Consider the following 20,563-nt stretch of genomic DNA (forward strand, 5'->3'; position numbering starts at 1 on the left):
TCACTTCACCAATTTGGACTATTTTGTGTATGTCCATTACATGAAATACAAATAAAAATCCATTTTAATTCCAGGTTGTAAGGAAACAAAATAGGAAAAATGCCAAGGGGGGGGTCAATACTTTCGCAAGCCACTGTATATATATATATGTATATATATATATATATATATGCATGGGACTAGTTCAGCAAATGAAAACCTTCATGCTAAATCACTTTCAAACCAACTAAATACAAATTTTGAAAATAAAAAAGCAGGCTGTTTGCAGTCCTTTTGTTAAGTTCCTTATGTTATGATTAATAAAAGGTATTTTAACTGTTTCCATTTTTATATGAGGTGAAGGTGTCCCCTGCCACGGCTATAATTTCAAAGTTAGAGCTATCGGTGACAACAAAAATGGTCACTGTTACCAATATCCACTGCATGCATATAAAATACATTTGTCTCTAAACACTTTTCTGTGACATTTGGGCAGAGAGACAGACAGACATGTATTAAGATACATTCAATAATTGGAACTATAGAAGGTTCTTTGCAAGTTTCAGCACAGTTCAGGAACAATGGGGGCAGAGACAAGTGATTATTTCCACCCCACGCATCACAAGCATATCATTAACATATAGCAAGAATTGTCATAATACAAAACAAAGGTACATAGATGCAAAAAAGACCTGGGCAAAGCTGAACATGAAAATCAGGACCTTTGTCCTTCCTGAAAATAGCATTTAAATATAGAACAGTGCTATTTTACAGTAACGCTAAACTTATTTTTATTATAGGTCCTTCAGTTTGGCTGGAATTATTGTTTTTGCAACACCATGTGGCTACAGTATGATGTTACTGTATACACCAATGCTCACAACTATAGAGACATATACATGAATATTATTTTTAAAAAGTGACGCTGCAAAGTCAATGCAATGATCCTGTAATACGAGACCCATGGTAGCACAAGGGTAGCTAATGGTAAAACAGTGGGTATATCATATTTTGACATTACAGTGATATAAACCACATTGGTAATCCACTGTAGAAACATGAGACCATGCAGTATCAGTACCAGTTGGTTACATATCAGGGCCACTGTGCTATATTTGGTCCAAAGCCACTTTGTATCTATAGCTGGTAATGTAGAAATCTCATAACGATGGCCATGCTGGTTTGATGTTAATCTTGGCCAGAAGGCAGTGTTCAGAGGCTAAACATGGATTGTGGGTGCACAAACAGAACACATTATTTGACTAGTAAAACGCTTCTGACCACAAATAGCCTAGGTCCACAGTTCCATCTTCTAACATGCAGTACACAGGTACTTCTGTTATTTAACCTGCTAGTTAACCCACGTTACTCCTGATATACCCAAGGTACTTGTACACAGCTCTCTTATAGATATTCAACCCAGTCAATGGTGCTAAATAACTACCAACAGTACTTAAAAGTACAGTAACCAGTTAGTAAAAGAACCTTTCTTTAACACTCATCTATTGATGTACTGTTCTGTAACTGCTGTGATCTACATTAGGAATGGCACATGATATATAGGACACATTAATGCTTTATGATTTTAAACTGACTAATCCATTATTGATTTATGGTAGATTTAATTCAACCGTTTTGACGCAAATGTAATTTTATTTTATAAAGGAGCTTTAATATAAGTAAGCTGTACTCATAAACTAGTGTATGTGGGTTCATCACAGCACCAGTTACTGTATACCAAGTGCCCTCACTTTCCTTTGCTATACCTTCAAACAGATATCAGAAATCATTAATGCTATCTGACACTGCAAGACTGGTCTCTTTGCTGATGGAATCCTGATATTGTGTACCTTTTAACTGACACAATATATAAGATACAAATGACACAGCCAACTGTCACCAAATGCCTATCTTAAATCATATTTTACTGTGCCAGCTTGGAATCATGCCAGTGGGATGCTTGGCATTTCATCAGCAGAAAGCTTACTCTCCCGTTCGGTACCTGCTGAGCAAGCCTGCTGAGTTATTCAGCATCAATAAAACCACAGTTGAGCTACATAGCGACAGTGTTTGAGGGGAAAGTAATAGCAAGAGATTTGGCAAATTTGCTGTCTAAAGCTCTCAACAGCAATTTCATATCAATTATTTAAGCTTAAAAAAAACCTCAAATTAACGTGCACTCTTTGCCATTTATGCCCACTGATTTCACTTTGACGGCTTTGTTTTTATGAGATTGTAAAATCTACTAATGATTAAAAAAGAAAATTAAAGTATGGTGCAAGGGTAAGGTTTAGCTGCAATGGACCCATGCAAATGGTTATTCTAAATGGAGCCACTTGTGATCCTTTATACTGTACACTACCCTCATCACATATTGGGACAGTATATGACATAATAACAGTTTTACAGAATTGTATATCATGAATTAGAAATGAAATATTTAATCACAATTGGATAAGCAATGCTCCAGATAAATGCAAAAATTAAAGTGTGACATACAGACAGATGAAGGGACGGACATACAGAAAACCCCCTACATCCTTAGAATCTGATTAGCTGCGGATAAGCTGCGCCTGGTGAACAGAAACCTGCTCTGTGTGTCCAAACTCAACGGACAGGCTGTAAGCAGAAACCTGGCTGCTCTGGTAGCCGCCCTCAGGCAGCTTTGACTTTCCAAGGCACGGGTGCCTGACGGGGATAAACTACCGCTGTTGGGCGCCCTGGACCTCCAGGGCATATGTTTGGTCCCGTGGTGGATGAGATGCTGCATCACTCGCACCATGTGCGGGAATCCACTAAGGAGCTGGTTCATCTGCTTTCCAAGCGACCACCTCCGGCATGTAAACCAGCAGCAAACTGGCAGCCTAGGGCTCCCAAAAACCGACACAGCCGGCTGCATCCGTTGCCAGAGCCGATGTTTGAGACCATAATATGGTCCGTCACCCTGCACAAAGACAGAAGGTGCAGACGACGCCACAGGCGAAATGGCAGCCCTAGGAGTTTACTGCCACAGGCCCAGGGCCCCTTCTCAGGGAGCCATCTGGATTATTGGCGTCAGTGCACCAAAGACATCTGGGTGCTTACTACAGTTCAGACCGGCTATTCACTAGAAGCACCGTCCCCCTCCCTTTGTGGGCATGACTACACATCAGCCACAGACCCACAAGACGCCGCTGTGGTGTCTCAGGAGGTTACAGCTCTGCTGCAAAAACTATTGGGCTATTGGAGGAAAGGTTCTACTCCAGACACTTCCTAGTGCCAAAGCAGGATGGTGGCCTCAGACCGCTACTCGACCTCAGACAGGACAACCTGTATCTGAGCCAAAAGCGGTTCAAGATGTTGACAATGCAACGGCTGGACAACTCTTTATTTTCAAAGATGCCTATTTCCACATCCTTATAAAACCAGTGCACAGGAAGTACCTGCGTATCACCTTTCTTATCTAGCCAATTGGCCTCTCCCATTTCCACATACCTTCTCAAAGTACATGCAAGCTATGTTGGCCCCATTGAGACTCAAAGCCATCAGAGTACTCAACTATCTGGACTACTGCTTAATTTGTGCCGAGTCTCCAGCACAAGCAGAGGCCCACACGGGACTTGTCACCGGCCATCTTCAATTGTTGGGCATTACGGTGAATCATGTGAAGACCATTCCCAGACAGCCTCCTATCTCGGAGTGTGCTTGGACTCTGGGTCCATGCTCGCCACTCTGTCGGACAGCATAGTGGAGAGAATAGCTGCATGTTTGGAGCTCTTACAGCTCAACAGAGTGATCACGGTAATAACATTCCTGAAACTTCTGGGCCTGATGGCAACAGCTTCCCAGACCCTTCCATTGGGTCTCTTGCATATGCGCCCTCTGCAGGCCTGGTTGAACTGTAGGTTCTTCCAGCCCACGTTGAACCATGACGGCTTATTGACAGTGTCCCACCTCTGTCTAACGGCACTGGTGGAAAAAGTTGGCCCACCTATGCTTAGGCATAGCGCTGGGCAGTGTCACCAGAAGGGAGGTCGTCACCACGGACGCATCCAGCCTGGGCTGGGGCACTGTGTGGAATGGCCAGGGTGTGAAAGATGTACGGAACCCCCATGGAAGGGTCTCTGTATCAGCGATTTTGATCTGCAGGCAGTTTACCTGGCCTTGCAGAATTATTTACACAATGTTCAAGGGAGACAAGCACAGACAACACAACAGTCGTGGCCTACATCAAGAAGAGTTATTGACACCCTGGGAAGCATCCACATGTCAGGGCAGCATTCACATGTTCCCAGTACGGGTACAGGTGGGGCGTGATATCTGCCTCGTGGGTTCGATCCCATGACCTGCCGATGGCACTTATACTGCAATTTTTGCCGAACCTTTTTGACAATTAAAATTAATTACCATTATACAACTTTTTTTTAAAGCTGTTCTGTGTCCCTCATATGTATTTGTTATAATAATAATAATAATAATAATAAAGCAGACAGAATGACAGTACAAGTCCTCATTTAAGCCCTGGTACTCTTCCACCTAGACTACTGCCTCTCCCTCCTGGCCGGCCTCCCTCCCTCATCCAGCTCATCTCACTCCACTGGCTCCCAATCACTGCTCGCATCCAGTTCAAGACTCTTATACTCACCTACCAATGCCTTGACCAGATTGCACCCAGCTAACTCCAGACCTTCATCTCTCCCTACACCCCTCCTGACCTCTCTGCTCCGCCTGCTCTAGAAAACCGGTTGAACCTCCTATACGCTCCCCTGCCTCCAGAGCCCGCTCCTTCTCCACCCTCCCCCTGCAGTGGTGGAACAACCTTCCTGTGGATGTCCGGACCGCACCGACCCTGACCACTGTCCGGCACCTCCTCAAGACACACCTCTTCAGACAACACCTGTAAAACTCAACTCTCTCTCTGAACAATATAGCGCTCTGCCTTTAATGCACTTTAACTTGTACTTATCTGCTCCCTATTTTGCTGTATTTAATCCTGCACTCAACCCAATCTGTAGTATTTTGTATTTCACTTGTACTTGTATCAAAGCCTGATGTAACTATCAACACAAGGTGTCATTAAGTTTTAATTAAGTACCCTTTCCAGAGAAGTGTTGCATTGACCACATATGACTGAAAAAAGTATGCGCTAGCTCATAAAATTTGTTCAGAAACTATTTCCATTGCACTTGTGCGCAACATTTGTCATACAGGATACATTTCCACCCCTATCGAACAAATTTTGTTTTTGTTCGCTCTTGCATGAATTAATTGAATATTGTTTGTTTCCATCACAGTTGCAAGCTTTTTTTTTTTCCATATGCATTTTAGCACATTAAAAAGTTTCATGGAAACATAGCTGTTGATTGATTCTGAATACTTTAAACCCATCCCAACTACTGAGTGACAGCAAATTCCTACATGTCTAATAAAGAGAGATTTAAACTGAGATTGCAATTAAGAATGGAGGCTTGTTTGCAGGAGAATGCCTACACAAAAACCCCAGAAGAATGTGCCCGTGACCAAAAGGATTTTGTTGTGGAAGACAGCAAAGGAAAGAAGGTGCAATTGAAGTGTGCAAGTACTATTGAGTTACTATATATATTTTGACAGTAAAAAACACCCAAGCATTTTAGTTTACATAAAACTGGAAAATAGCTAAAAATAAGCAAGGACAAATGAAATTAATAAAGACATTGAAGTCTTGAGTCCTTGTCTATGCAAAAAAATACATTTTCTTTGAATGCTCTGTGCATCTGTCAACTGTGGACTGTGGCCCATTCTAAAATTTCCATATTAAAGATAGAGATTGGCAACCAAGAAAACAAAAACACAACAAAGAGCACTGCCTTAGATATAAACCTTGTGAAGACATCCCAACACCTGGAACTGCCCATTCATTTTCATGAGTTTCAATAAATTACATGTCCCTTAGTATCGAGAACATTTTGGACAATGATTAATCTGACCCAAATTATTAAAATTACATTTCGAATCAATAAAAGAAAAAGAAAACAGCAACATTGGTTAATTTTAAAATGATTTCATTTCCAACTTAAATTAAGAAGCCATATGTTGATAATGACAAACTTCAGCTTTTTTAACATCACCCACACAGTGATCTTACATATATATTTTTTTGTTTGTTTGTTTTTTTGCGGGTTCTACAGTGACCGTCACGAGTTTGGGAGTTTTAACGTCAAATTACAGGGCTCACATGTGAAATGTGGATCACTTGGGTGGTCTGCTTTATCATGTTCCCTATGGCTGCCATGTGTGTGCCTCCCCATTCAAACCCTATATCTACTTCCGCTGTTTAAGCTATGGAATGCTAGAAGTAATGCAAACAGGGTTGTATGCCTTTTAAAAGTCTGGCCTTCAGGGTAAAACTGATTTGCTGTTATCTAGCTTTGTCTAGCAGATGCTTCTGACAGGTGCTTGCTCACTTCACAGCAGATGGTCAGTGCAACAAGGTGGCTGGCAGGTTCCTTCACAGAACAGGTTTTCTTTTCACACATCTCCAGGCACACACAGGCTACAGTTTTAAGACACAGACTTTTCTTTTTTCCTTTTCTTAATGTCAACGTTTATAGTTTACAGTAACTGGGGCTCATAATTAGTAGCAGTTTGGAGGAAAACAATTACAATGACATTTCTAGAATGGTTGCTGCACATTAATGCATGTTGTGAGGTGATTCTAACAGGCAGACTTTTTTTTGACACAGCCTGTATAGAAACAAGTAACAACTTTACTGATTCTCATGAAATCAGCCTTGAAATGAGTACTTGAATATTATTATTAGTAGTATTATTATTATCTTTTTTTTATTATTTGTTTATTTAGCAGGCACCTTTATTCAAGGTGACTTACAGAGACTAGGGTGTGTGAACTATGCATCAGCTGCAGAGTCACTTACAACAACATCTCACCTGAAAGACAGAGCACAAGGAGGTTAAGTGACTTGCTCAGGGTCACAGAGTGAGTCAGTGAGTGAGCCAAGATTTGAACCGGGGACCTCCTGGTTACAAGCCCTTTTCTTAAATGATACAGTCGTATCCCATTTTAAAATTATATAATATATATATATATATATATATATATATATATATATATATATATATATATATATATATTGGACAATAAAAACACATCAAAACGAATTATTAATTCATGACATCTAAAATAAATCTAACATAGCTGTCATAGTACTAATTTAATCAAAGTGATCAATTAAATTTGATAAATGTGACTTATGTAATAGCTTTGGCATTGTCTCTTCACAGCTGCCCCTGGTTCGTATCTCTCAAATGTATTAATGTTCCATACCAAGTTGCATTACTGAGATAGTGGCACAGGGTGTGTCCAATCAGACTTCTACCTGTCTGCACTTGCTTCCTGGTATGTAATGGTTCTGTTGATGATGATTGATATTTTGCTTACAGTGGCTATGATAGAGACATATTTATTTTATGAAGTAGTGTTTTATAAACCATTTACAGGAGGGTTTGAAATATTTTTGCTTCTGTTTAATGTGTGATGCTTCCAGTTGTCGGAGCACATCTGCTAGAAAGTAGGACTTTTGTCTCAGTAAAGTGCAAGCAACGTATTTTAAATAACTACTAAACATATTTACTGGTCATACTAAAGAGTGTGACGAAACTAGTCCCAGCAGTTATCTTGTTAGCATTGTGTTTCTGTTTGGATGCTTTCACAGGTGCTGACTAAGAATGAACTTGGTGAAATGAGCATAGAGATCCGAGAAGCCCAGGAGTACAATCCGCAGTACCTGAGTAAGAACTCATTGTGGGCTCAGTGGCACGGGGGTGTCCTGCCCCATTGGGCTTCCGAAATAGCAGCCTGTCCTCACTGTGAGGAAGACTCAAGAGCAGCAGGTGAATCCGTCTGGCCTTGATTTTAACCTATTGTTAGATTTTAATTTATATATATATTATATATTAATATATATAGATATATATATATATATATATATATATATATATATATATATATATAGTATTCTGTTATATCAGTAATAATTATATTAACAATAGTGTTTTCGGAATCTTTAACAATAAAATCTTATTAATTAATTAATAGTAATTATACAAACTCAAAACAAGAGTTAAAACAAAAAGTTGTTAACAATAAAGTACAGCCATAAAATCAACGCCCATTGATTGATGGGTACTTCTTAAAGGCAATTATGAGTACTTATACCAGCACACCCCTAGTAACCACTATTGAATTTGTGTTAAGTGTAAAACTAAATGCAGATAGGCTGGATTACATTAGGAAGATCATTTAAGTGCTATAGAACTGAAGTTAATAATGTCATTATTGCTGTCATTGCCCTGTGCGTTTCCCTCCCGGTCAAAACAATAACAATAAACAAAACTTTTAATAATAGCTTTCTCTAAAACAAAATAATAATTAAAAATGTTTACTTAAATTGGCACTCAAATCAAATGCAACATTATTCATCAGAAGTTTTGCGATGAGTCTGATGTGTGGGGCTTGTAAGATAGCAAAATCAAACTGTTAATTAATGTTACAAAAAAAGTAACAAACACCTTAGGCATACTTTAGAGCTGTCAAATCTTTCACAAACAATATTGCAAATGGAACAGGTTACAATGGTAAAGCAGCTGTGACCTGCATGGCTGTTGTGGGAGATTTAAGACAACATTAAGTCATGAAAAACTGTACTTTTAAATGTTTAGGATTTTTTATAGTATTAGCCCCCAACAACTTTATAGTTAACTAGTGACCTTCCTCATTGTTTTAAGACCAGTGCTCTGGTCCAATGTTATTATCTTTAAGAGAATCATAAAACAAGGAATAGACATCTAATTGCTCAAATAGTTTATAATTGTACTGTACTTTGTTAACTTGTTCTACTAAACAGTCCAAAAAATACATACTTTACTTTGGCAACTCTGCACAGAGTACAGTAATACAAGACTGGGAAGGGTGGTCAGAGTTTACAATGGCCACTGGCCAGTTTTAACTGCAGTTTGTATAAAAAAAAAAAAAAAACTGGAGGTGATCAAACTTTCATCACGAGATTCTTTTTTTTTTCTGCTTTTTGGAAACATTTTACTGAAACTGGTCATAATTCCTGGCTAGAGTTCAGAGAGCAGCCAGGCAGCTGAAAAACAAACCTGCTGGCAGCATTAATCCCTTCAGCTGGCCCTTCCTCCTGTCTGACCAGGTAGCTCTTGTACTCTCTGCAGTTGATGCAGTCAGTATAAATCTGCCTCCACGGGGAAATCTGGCTTCCAGGATTTGTAGTTGGCATCACCGTGACAGTAAAGACGATTTCACATTTACTGGTTTCACATGCAGCAAAAAGCATACAAGCTGAACTGCACGCAACAGTTATAGGAAAACTACATTGAGGTATTAGAGGCACAGCTGAATGGGCTCTAGTTTAGGATCAGTGGATCTAAATAACACTGCATTTACGGGTCAAAACAAATCTGCATTTGAATGTTTTTGATACCAAGCGTTGGTGTTTACACAAACTTAATAATCTCCATTATATTATATTCATGACAGCATTCAGTGTGCTATTTTAATTCCACAGTGTGAGTGGTGTTCCTCCAAAGACAGGTGTCCACAAACCAGGACATATGAAAGTCATTCCTCCTTCTTGAACCATACAGATCAGCAGCCTTGCCCATTATGAGCATCAGGTTTTTACTGATCTTATAACTTTCAGACATCAGTGGTATGAGTCATTCCAGTAAAATGAAACTTACTCAGAAAAAAGACAGAGCAGCCACAATTCTGAACACATAGGAAACGCTTCATTTTAAATTCCCAAATAACAAATAATGTAATTACTTATTTACTACTTGGTAATTACAATGGAATTCACCAATTAAATATGCATTCCAGACATGCGCATATGGAACCTCAAACCTGACATGACTTCATCATGAACACACACAAGCCCTTACCTGAAACAATTCTGTGTATGTTCAAACGGGTCACTTCTCTGCCAATCACTGCACTGACTTCTACAGTTGCGATTGACTGACTAGTTTTAGTATTAGGTGGCAGTAGGCTACTGTACCAAACATGACAAAACATACTGTAGGGATTATGAACCTCTTTGCTTAAAGTGTTGCTGGACTTTTACAGGTAGCTCAAAAAGATGAGATGCTGGTACTGCACTGCAATAAAAAAAAAAAAAAATTGTTTTAACATAAATGTAACCTGAGTGTGGTTACATAGGTGTATTAAGCATGTTGTTGCTTTGTAACTACACAACAATATGTGCAATTACTGTAGTGCAGTTAGCATATAGTTAGACACCTAATGTGAGGTGTTACCTTATTTTATTTATTTTATTATTTTTTTAAATCTTGTTAAGAGTCTTTTGCCCCCATGGAAACCTCAATGTTATTACGTTCTACAAAGCTCTCAAATGTGACATGATTGCTAGATTAATGGCTTCTTATAATTCCAACATTAATTCACTAACCTGGCAGGTTTTTCTTCTTTACAACAATTAATATCACAGCAAGTAAAAAAAGTTAATTTGTTATATAGTATATCAATATATATATATATAATATATATATATATATTATATATATATATATATATATATATATATATATATATATATATATATATATATATATATTATGTTGTGTGTCTTGTACCAAACCTTTTGTTGAAGTGTGTTAAAGTTACAATATTAAACAAGGTTTTTAAATGGACTTTTCTTTAATGCACTCATTAGGAATGATTTTTAAAACTAGGCTAGATTTAATTAATCAAAGCATTTATTTTATTTTTTATCATGCATTATAGCTTAACATTTAATCTAGCAGCACTTAAGTTTTATAATTAAAACTCTAATTTTCCTCTGATAAACAAATCTAATTAAAATTCTAATTTCTTGCTTGCCTGCATAGGCTTCATTGGCTGACAGTTTGGACACTGTATTCCTATGTGTTATAAACGTTGTTAATCTTTAGATCATTAAAATAGAAATCCTCTGTCCTTTGGGCTGTTCTGTGGACCACTACTGGTGACAGTATTGTTGTGGTACAGCTAAAAACAACACAGGGTGCCATCAATAATACCACAGGAGAGTGTTGGCAGTTACACTCTGTGGGATTGGCATTTGCAGATCGAACAGCTTCATTCAGCTGATGCTTTTTTGTAACCGGGCCCTTTGTTTGCAGACACCACGTATGATTATTTTATTTTAAGGTGTCTGCTTTTGTACATATGGAATGTTTGGCAAAGGTTTGGGTAACTGTCAGAAGAATTTGTAGATGCTGCCATCTTGTGGAATTCATACAAAGCAAGCGTCTATTGAAAGATTGATTTCACTGGCAACAGCTACAACCCCTGCCCTAACTACTACAGTACATCAAGGCTATGAAAATTGAACTACATATTTTCTCACAGGGTAGATGGTAACTTCTGGGTATCCTCAAAACCAGTCACTAACATAGGCAAGGCAAGACACAACAACTGTTTACAGCACTGCATTGGCTAGCCTTCATTAGGCCTACAATCAGACCCCTGGATTACCTTAGCACACCCTTTAATGATAAAACGAGTGGTATTTAGAATAAACAACTGCTGAAAACGCTGAAGTGATCAGAACCACAATCATTGTATATCTTCTGTTTAAATTATATTTCTTGACATACATGTTTTGTAAAAATGTGGCTATTCATTATTAAGAATACTTTTCTGTAACAAATGGGTCTTTTATATTCTTTATGCGTAGATAGATGAAATGGTAGCCGTATTAGTCCAGAGATGATAGACAAAGAGAAGGAGAAGTGGTTCCTTTTACTGGACTAACTAAATAATAATTATTCACAAGCTTTCAAGACCTCAAAGGTCTCTTCTTCAGGTGAAAGTAGGAAAAAAAGGGAAACCATGATGTCACTGCATATTGTGATGTCATCCCTTTCCACCCATGGCAGCATGTTTCAGTGACATCATTGTTTGATATTACTGGACCCATGCAGTTCAAATGGTGTGACATAAGGCTTATCACATTCTCCAGCTAAAAGTATGACTCCTGGACTTGTGCGTCCACTTTATTTCATCCCCAGCTCAGGGTAAAAAAATCTTTGTGCGGCAGAAACCCCTTAGTTCAGTTATTATAGGAAACAGAACAGGAAGGGAAAGATAAATCAAACTATCAAACTAGAATAACTCATTATTTTTTTTACAACATGTATTTTAGGAAAGTATAAAGCAAGACCCTTGTAAGTGAGGTTAGGGAGCTTGGCAATGGACACCTACTGATGTGCTTTAGTCTGCTGAAGACAGTTGTTTGTACAGTAACGAGCGCTATGGATACTGGCTGCAGCCCAGTCCTGGTATGCAGGTGACGATGTGATGTCATAATGTAAACACTGCTGGTCTTTGCGGTAACTTTCAAAGCTGTAAAGTCACTCAGACCGTTTTTATAATGTATGTTTAGGGCGCTGAAGAAAATGATTCCAGTTTTTAAACTAATAATATTGTCCTTGTTAATCCAGCACAGTCACACAGGTAAGTTATTTCTATTTAACAACATTTCTTTTTCCGAAATGTAAATAGATGTCAGTAAAATGTTTCACATGTTAAAATGTAAATTAGGGCGTTTCAGTTATAATGCCATGGTGGTACGAGTGGCTGTGAAAAGATAATGATTTCAACATTAGAATGCTGTGGTGGGGACAAGACCATCTATTATTTGTTATTGCAGTCTAATAATCTGTATTTCTCCAAGGTTCCTGTGTTTGAGGTATTTGGAAAGGCACATTTTTAAAGTGTCCACTTGTCGGAATCTTGCTCACTGCCCAATCATCCCAAGGCCCCTGCCCCCTGGTGTTAAGGCTTCACCACAACCATGTCAAGGAGCAGAATCTTCACTTGACCAGGGAACTGGGCCGCCTTCATGTTCTTGGAAGCGTAAAACACATTTGTCTCATAACCAAGCCACCCATGCAGTAATAGTGCATAGAGACAGTGGGATATGATATGGCTAACTGAACCCTCCATGCTTCCAAACAACATTCCATGGCCTCTTGGGGGGCACTTATTCAACAAGGCTACACAATTTTTAGCTAGGCAATCAGATGCTTTTCTACAGAATGTAACTGTAGCCTACATTGCAAGTGACTTGTGTTTCAACTATGGGTGCCTGAACTCAATGAAGTTTACAAGAGCTGTGGGGGAGGGGGTGTATGCTACTGACATACTTGTTATACAGTTAACCTGTTCTGTGTTTTTTGTAGCTTGTGGAGTTAGACCACTTTACAATGGCTCTCATGCAGTACATTCGCGCATAGTTGGCGGCTTGGACGCTGAACCTGGGGAGTTCCCATGGCAAGTGAGCCTCATAATGGGTTCACATTTTTGCGGTGCATCGATTCTTAGTCCCATATGGCTTATATCTGCTGCCCACTGTTTTCCACGACTGTAAGTATCGTGATCTTAGAAATCAAATCATTAAATCTGTGTGTTGACTATAGTTGGTCATATTTACTACGGCATGCTTTTATAAGGTCTCTTTTTAGTAACCGCACAATGCTTTAGATAGTATTCTAAATAGTAGTCATATTTATTAACTTTATGTATTTATAGTTATTACTCTGAGACACATTTTTTTAAGGTTAAACACTATACAAATCAAATACAAACTATATACATTCTAAATAGCTACATTAGCTTGAAGCGCTCAAAGTCTTGACAGCTGTGCAGGACTATAGATCAGATTAACCAAGGTTTTTACTCCTAACTATAATCTGCTCCTGGTTTTATCTACTAGTAAAGCCCAGATTGAGTTTTTCAATACAAGTAAATGACTGAAGAACCTTCAATAAAGTGTCTATGTGTTGAAATAAAACTATTGTAACATTTTTCACGCTGTATATTTTCATGGGTATTTACATTCCAATTTTGCAAGGAAAGTCATATTGTACATTTTTCCTTTTGTTTTGTCTTAGTACAAAAGTTGTCTTGAGAGTTGGTACCAACAACTGGAAGGGTGGTGGAACCAGGCATTCAGCAGAAGCCTTTAGACATGAACAGTATAATGATAAAAGTCAAGATAATGACATTGCTTTACTGAAGGTTGACCCACCGATTGAACTAAGAGACAGGGCAATGCCCATATGTATCCCTCTGGAGAGTTATTTTAATAATGAAAACTATGAAGACTGTTGGGTTACTGGATGGGGTAAAACAGACTTTAGTAAGTAAAAATGATCTAAACACACACCAGCCAATCAGAACACTGTTTCTTAACTCCAAGTTGATCATATCAGGAAAAATGGGTTAACTTTGTTTAAAGGCTCTTCAGGTTATTGTTATTCCTCTTTTAAATTGGTTCATATGAACTACTAACACAAAATGAACAATATTTCTAAACGTATTAGTAAGCTAGTTGTTATAAATGTATTTATTTTCTATTATAGTTTTGTGTTTGTTTTAATATACTGGCAATATATACAGTAGTAAGATAAAATAAAATGATAAGTACATGTTTCCAGTGGTAAACTTTTTTTCTACTTCCAACAGGTGGCAAAAACATTCCTGACCGTCTTCAGAAAGTGAAAATGCCCATTATTAATTGGGACTTATGTAAAAAATGGATCAGAATGATCAATGAAAACATGCTGTGTGCAGGCTATGAAAAAGGGGGTAGAGATTCTTGCCAGGTAATTTTTATTGTGTTTCTACCCTTGTAAATACAGTATGGAAGGGGGTGAGTTCATGTAATGTTGCTAAACAAAGATAGCTACACCATGTGTTGAATAAGTAAACATGCACTAACTTACTACTGCTGAAATGCTAATAAAACAACAGTTTTTAGAAACTGTTCACAATGTAAACTATCCTGGTTTAGAACGGTCTACCCTGGTTTGAATCTTTTAAAGTGAGCATCCTATAGCTGTTCACATTGGAGAGCAAGGGGTGAGCAGGGTTCAGCATCAGGCGTGGCCCATGTCATCAGTTTTGAGCCGAACAGGTTACCAGATGTTATATTCTTTTACGATCCTGTTTATAACTTGCATCACAGGTTAGGTAGGCAGAAAGACTATTGCATAGTATTTGTTCCTCACACCATTTTATGTAGCATGTTCAAATTCTTTTTAGGGTGATAGTGGCGGACCATTGGTTTGCAGAAAAAAAGGGGGCCAAATATTTTTCCAAGTAGGAGTCGTGAGCTTTGGATTTGAGTGCGCGCGTGCAAACAGTCCTGGAGTCTATACTGTACTCGCCAATTACAAGGGATGGATTTTAGAAACAACAACAAAACATGGATTTCCTTTTAATCCAGCTGATCCAGCCTCTTCTGTTAAAAGTTACAGAACAGAACATCAAAGGCAACACCCAAAGAATTCATCCTCGCAATTGCTTTTCTCATTTCATACGATGTGCTTTGTGCTGGTGCTGTTTAGCCTTTTACTGCAGGTAGTACAAGGACCTGCGTAAATTGTGGCTGCAATAAAAAATTTTAGTCGACAAGGTGTTAATATGTTGTCTAAATTCATATACTTACCATGTGGTTCAATTTACTACAGTGTATATCCTATCTGATCAAAACATGTCAGGTAGGATAAAAAGAACAGTGCCACGATGTTGTTATATCTACACAGGTTACACAAAAGGGCAGCCCTATAACAAATATGACACAATAAAAACGAGAGTCACTTAAAGCTAACTCCTGTCTTCCCTCTTACGAGCTCGTTTTCACTGCCATTAAAACGATTTCCAGAATATCACAGTTTAAAGTCTACGTTCCAGTGTACATGTGACAGGGGTTTTTCATGTGTAATCTTCAGAAGAAAGACACCCAACACGTGCATGGGTACTCCTTAGATGTAGCTCTCTTAAGGAGCCGTCATTTAAGAACAGCACAAAAATCCCAGCCTGTTGGTTCAAGCATTTCATCATATGGGAGAATAATTATTTAAGACATCTAAAAACTGAAGTTTCATTACTTGAATTTGAAAACCAATTTCAGGGTAAACACCAAGTTTTCTTATATAACCCCAATACCACCACTTTTGCTAAATGTTATAGTTAGTGCTTAAGACCAAGTTAATATCCTTGTGTACTGGTGTATGTTTCTGTCAATCTCTGTGCATATCACATTGGTTTATATTACACTTCAGTCAACGCTACAGTAGTTCAGGCTGACATGAGAAGCTCAATGTGCACAATTAATAAATACCATGGGGTCAGATACTCAACACAAGACAATGAATGAATATCTTTCAAAACTGAGTTAAAACCAAACTCTTTAATACTACATTTAAATCAGTTAAACTACTGGTACATTCCTACAATGCATGTCTGTACAAAAATGCAGTAAAAATAGTATTGATTAATATATACAGATATGTCACAACAGTGTAGCAGGCAGTTCCAACACTTAGACGAACAGTACATTACTGACAATAATACACAAAGGATATATATATATATATATATATATATATATATATATATATATATATATATATATATATATATATATATATATATTATATATATATATATATGGTTGTAGAATAGTGCTACTTCCCAATCTAAAATACACTTCTGCAAAGCAGGTTTAGTATTAAAAATAATGACAATCACACAAAAAGTTTAGTTGACAGTTACATCATAACAAGGTGCAGGGTCTCAATGTATGGTGCAAAATGATATAAAACCCAGAGAAAACAAAAACTTGTAATACATTTTTGTTTTTGTTTTTTGTTTTTTGCATGAGCATTTTTGTAAATGGGGACCATAACAAAATGACTCCCCCCACCTCCACCTAAACGCAAATGTTCCCAAAGACTGATCAGTGTGAAAACTGAAATGAATATATATATATATATTTTCATTCATAAGTGCACCACTAGCATCAGAACATTAAAGAAAAAAAGCAAGTAAAAAACAAAACAGAATTCCTAATGGACACGAGATTGCATTTACTGGGGCCTGGATTCATTCAAAATGATGGTAGCGCCATAGTCACGATAAAGTATAGTTATACACTTATACATACACTGATTTAATTCAGGCGTGGTAAGATTTCTATTCCCTTTGCTATTCACCCAATACAAACCCAAACACTTTGTGTAATGTAACCAAAATCACGGTACTGTATAAAAACATAATCACACCAGGGGATTTCATTATAACGAACACTACTTTCAGTGGGCTTTCATAGTAATTGAACATGTGGCAACGTAATAAGTTACATACATATGTAATTACTGTGTAATTACAAAAAGTGTTATCAGTAATAACTAAGTTGACGTTACATGCAGCTACACAACCATGGGTGTAAATAATGCTTCATAATATAGAGGGACCAATGTAATAAAGCAGTGTCTTTTGATGTTTTGTTTTATACATGCAAATAAAGTATTGAATCACACTTGTCAAAATAAGTGATACACTTTTTCTATACATTAATATGTAGGTGACTGCTTAGATGGAGAAATCAAAGAATCACATTCTCATATATATATGGATATAGTGATAGTTTTACTATGGCAAAGCCATTTAGTTAGAGATTAAATTATAAAAACTAAGTGCTGTCTAATGACATGGAATACCCTCTGCTGCTATTCTTGCATTTCAAAACATATATGTACTGTTCCTCTGTTAAACTGAATTTCACCACAGAAAAGGGGGAAAAAAACGCTCTTGATAAAGCACTATTATATATTTTGGAGTTTACCCTTTGTGACTGTTCTAGAATCTTCTGACACACCTATGAAATCAACAGGTTTCCAAAAAGTCTTACTTTGACGTCTACCGGAGAGTTGGTAGCCATTTTTGTTTCATATACAATCTTTTAGAATGTTGTAAAAAGCTAGCAGTAGACTTTTTGTTTTAATAACAATCATGCACTTTGCTAGAAAACAGATGTAATCTAAACTATTCTAGATGAAAATACACACTTTTACAGACTCCAAGCATTTTACTAAAATGATATTTGACTGGATGTGTAACTGACTCCAATATTTTCAGATACAAAAATATCACCTTGTACTCATTATTTGTCAGGCACAAGAACAATAAAGAAAGAAGAGTTACCCACAGCAAACGTAACAGAGATAATGTGCTTAACATTTAGAGGTCAGTGCATGCATTTGGTTTTTATGTATGTGTCAAAAAACAGTTTGAGGACTTTAAATGTATTCTAGACTGTATGTATTCAGGTTATGTTAACTCATGCAGCATTGTATTTCAGTCACCTTTAATTTTTTTAATGACTAGCATGCTCTTAGAAAAATGTACTATTCAGTGATATGGCTGCCAATGGAAAGTAGTGCTAAGTGCGTGACCATTGTCCTTTGAAAAGTAAACTCCCCTTTTCTTTTCAGTTGAGGCTTTGTTTCCATTGGACACATTATTCAAACATCACAGACTTCCACTGCCAACCACGGGTTACCAAACGAAGCTCAAATACAATAAAACCGAAAGGAAGCACTCATGGAACGCAATGATGTGGTACCTACAGAACATATGAGGTGAACTTACATGAAATGGCTGTGTGTTACAAGCAAGGCACACACAGAACAAGCCCCTTCTAGCCCTTGCTGCACGACTGTGTGGACAGCAAAAGGTTACTGAGCATCAAAGTTCCTGTGCAGGAAAGACAACTGCATTCCGAGAGAAATGTGTGTGTTTGAGAGAGACAGCGGAACAGGGTTCCTTCTTTCTGGCAGGGAATTCAGCGAGGCATGGTCACAGGAAGATCAGGGCGTCTTGTCTGGACGATTTTTGGTTTGGGGCAGTTTTTTGGTTCCTCTTCTTTCTCATTGTCGCTGTCACAGACGTGGACGACCACACTGGGTGTCGACTCTGTTCCCGCATGGAGCTCATACTTCTCTCCTGGGAAAAAGACAGAGAGCAAAAAACACAGATTGCCATCACTGAAATGGGAGGAGTGTACGAAAACAGCAAATACGCATGGATAACACGTGGAATGCGTGGACATACAATTAACAGACAACATGTATGGGTTTAAATGCCTAGATTTAATTTAATTTGATAACATCTGCACTGGCTCTGTGCATTGTACATAAATCTGAATATGGTAACAATATTATTTCCATTATTTTATGGTTATTTACTATTATTTAATATGGTATTATTTCCCACCACTAGAGGGAACTCCAATCGCTTAAATTAAAATCAATAATAAATAAGCATATGATCAAAGTACCCACTTGTGGTGAACAAAATAGCTTTTCTTTAGTAATTCCTTTAAGGACAGAACTTGCTTGTCTCACGCTCGTCATTTTGTCTTATAATGATAACATATATTATATATAATAACTATATATTACATACTATAAGATCTCTGTTGCTGAAAAGAACTATTACTGCTGGATGTCAAACTCAAACATTTGAAGTTGATGGAAAACAAAATACAAGGTACTTATCCATCAATAAGGTGAGTTTATTTGCCATCCACAACCTTAAAACTCAATCATAAAACCGGAAACTTAAACAACATGACCTAGAAGACCACCACCTGAAATGCTAAACTACAACGATATTATTTATACAGGACAGGCAATTCAATCCACTGTTTGGGTGGCAGACTGTAGAGTTGTGCAGGGAAGCAGACCGTGTGATTGACAGGCATTGGAATAGTATGGCCAACTGGTGAAATGAAAAATAGAATGTTAAGTGTTGATTTAGAATAGGCGAAACAGAAATGAGAACGTGAGTTTTGTAAATTTGAATTGTTTTTAGTTCCTCGAGCTTTGTCAGTTTGACATAAAACTATTCAACTTGTGTGTTGGACACTTTCAGTTTGCATATTAATCCATTTCAAGTGCTGAGCTTTATCAATTTAACATGCTATTTTAACTCAAGCTTTGCTGTTTATGTTTGATGCAATGGCCATTCCCAGTTCCATTTTTGTTCCACCCTCTCAGAGACTGTGATATACCACAGTTAACAGCTTTTTTGTTTGAGATGTAATTTTAGACCCTCTGAAAGGGGGTGGTATAAACAGCAGGACAAAATGTTGATACCATTTCATACTTGAACTGCATTTACATTGAATGCAATATCCTGAATGGGATGCTGAAACACACTGTTGGTAAATTAATTATTATGAGGAAAGGATAGAACTGCTTCAAAGCAGCTCAAGGTTTACTGCCACTTTCTAATGGATATTGCTGGGCTATATTGGCTCAGTACTTCCTTATTCTTCCCTCAGGCCCGAGCATATTTCTCAGCCATGCATTGACGTCAATGCTGTTAGCTAACACCAAGGGCCAATCGGTCAGTGTCAGAGAGGGAGCATGCTTGACCAGCTGATCACAGCAACACCAGACGTGGCGAACCATGGGCTTATAAATATCAACAGTTGAATGCAGAAAATTCTCTTAAAATGAGCAAATGATAAAGATACCCTCATGTTAGGAATGCTGTAGCTGCTAAGTAAGTGGAAACATATCTAAGCTATCCAGCATTCCTTGCAAAATGGGTTTTTAATGACTAACTTCATTCTCTGTATACTGCACTGTTTTTCCATGAGCTGTCTGTCAAATATCAGATGCAGCAGAGTTTACTTGGTATGGGCTGTGTGTTTTTGGCAGGCTTGTG

The 20,563-nt window shown here is 37.7% G+C and overlaps 2 protein-coding genes across 6 annotated transcripts in view; one reads left to right on the forward strand and one right to left on the reverse strand.

Annotated features, from left to right (window-relative positions):
- Window positions 1-7,243: 7,243 nt before the first annotated feature.
- On the forward strand, window positions 7,244-18,444 carry LOC121317494 (cationic trypsin-like). 3 transcript variants are annotated; one of them, XR_005950505.1, is made up of 7 exons: window positions 7,244-7,354; window positions 7,671-7,848; window positions 13,222-13,405; window positions 13,933-14,180; window positions 14,507-14,646; window positions 18,002-18,073; window positions 18,322-18,404. XR_005950505.1 is itself a non-coding variant. In XM_041253494.1 (6 exons), exons 2-6 carry the CDS (start codon window positions 7,698-7,700, stop codon window positions 18,442-18,444), a joined length of 846 nt encoding a protein of 281 aa, XP_041109428.1. In that variant the 5' UTR covers window positions 7,244-7,354; window positions 7,671-7,697. The 3 variants fall into 3 exon arrangements, 2 of the variants coding, with proteins under 2 accessions (XP_041109428.1, XP_041109426.1); XM_041253494.1 differs by lacking the exon at window positions 18,002-18,073 and having other exon boundaries at window positions 18,322-18,444; XM_041253492.1 differs by lacking the exons at window positions 7,244-7,354; window positions 7,671-7,848; window positions 18,002-18,073 and having other exon boundaries at window positions 11,819-13,405; window positions 18,322-18,444.
- A 221-nt stretch (window positions 18,445-18,665) lies between these two features.
- LOC121317495 (calcipressin-2-like) overlaps window positions 18,666-20,563 on the reverse strand; it is a 70,508-nt gene continuing 68,610 nt past the window's right edge. For all 3 annotated transcript variants that reach the window (XM_041253495.1, XM_041253496.1, XM_041253497.1), the window contains one exon: window positions 18,666-18,832. In XM_041253495.1, the coding sequence (XP_041109429.1) occupies window positions 18,672-18,832 (161 nt within the window). In that variant the 3' untranslated portion in view covers window positions 18,666-18,671. The remainder of the gene's footprint in view (window positions 18,833-20,563) is intronic.

Source organism: Polyodon spathula, chromosome 6 (genome assembly GCF_017654505.1).
Source record: "Polyodon spathula isolate WHYD16114869_AA chromosome 6, ASM1765450v1, whole genome shotgun sequence".
Classification (NCBI taxonomy): domain Eukaryota; kingdom Metazoa; phylum Chordata; class Actinopteri; order Acipenseriformes; family Polyodontidae; genus Polyodon; species Polyodon spathula.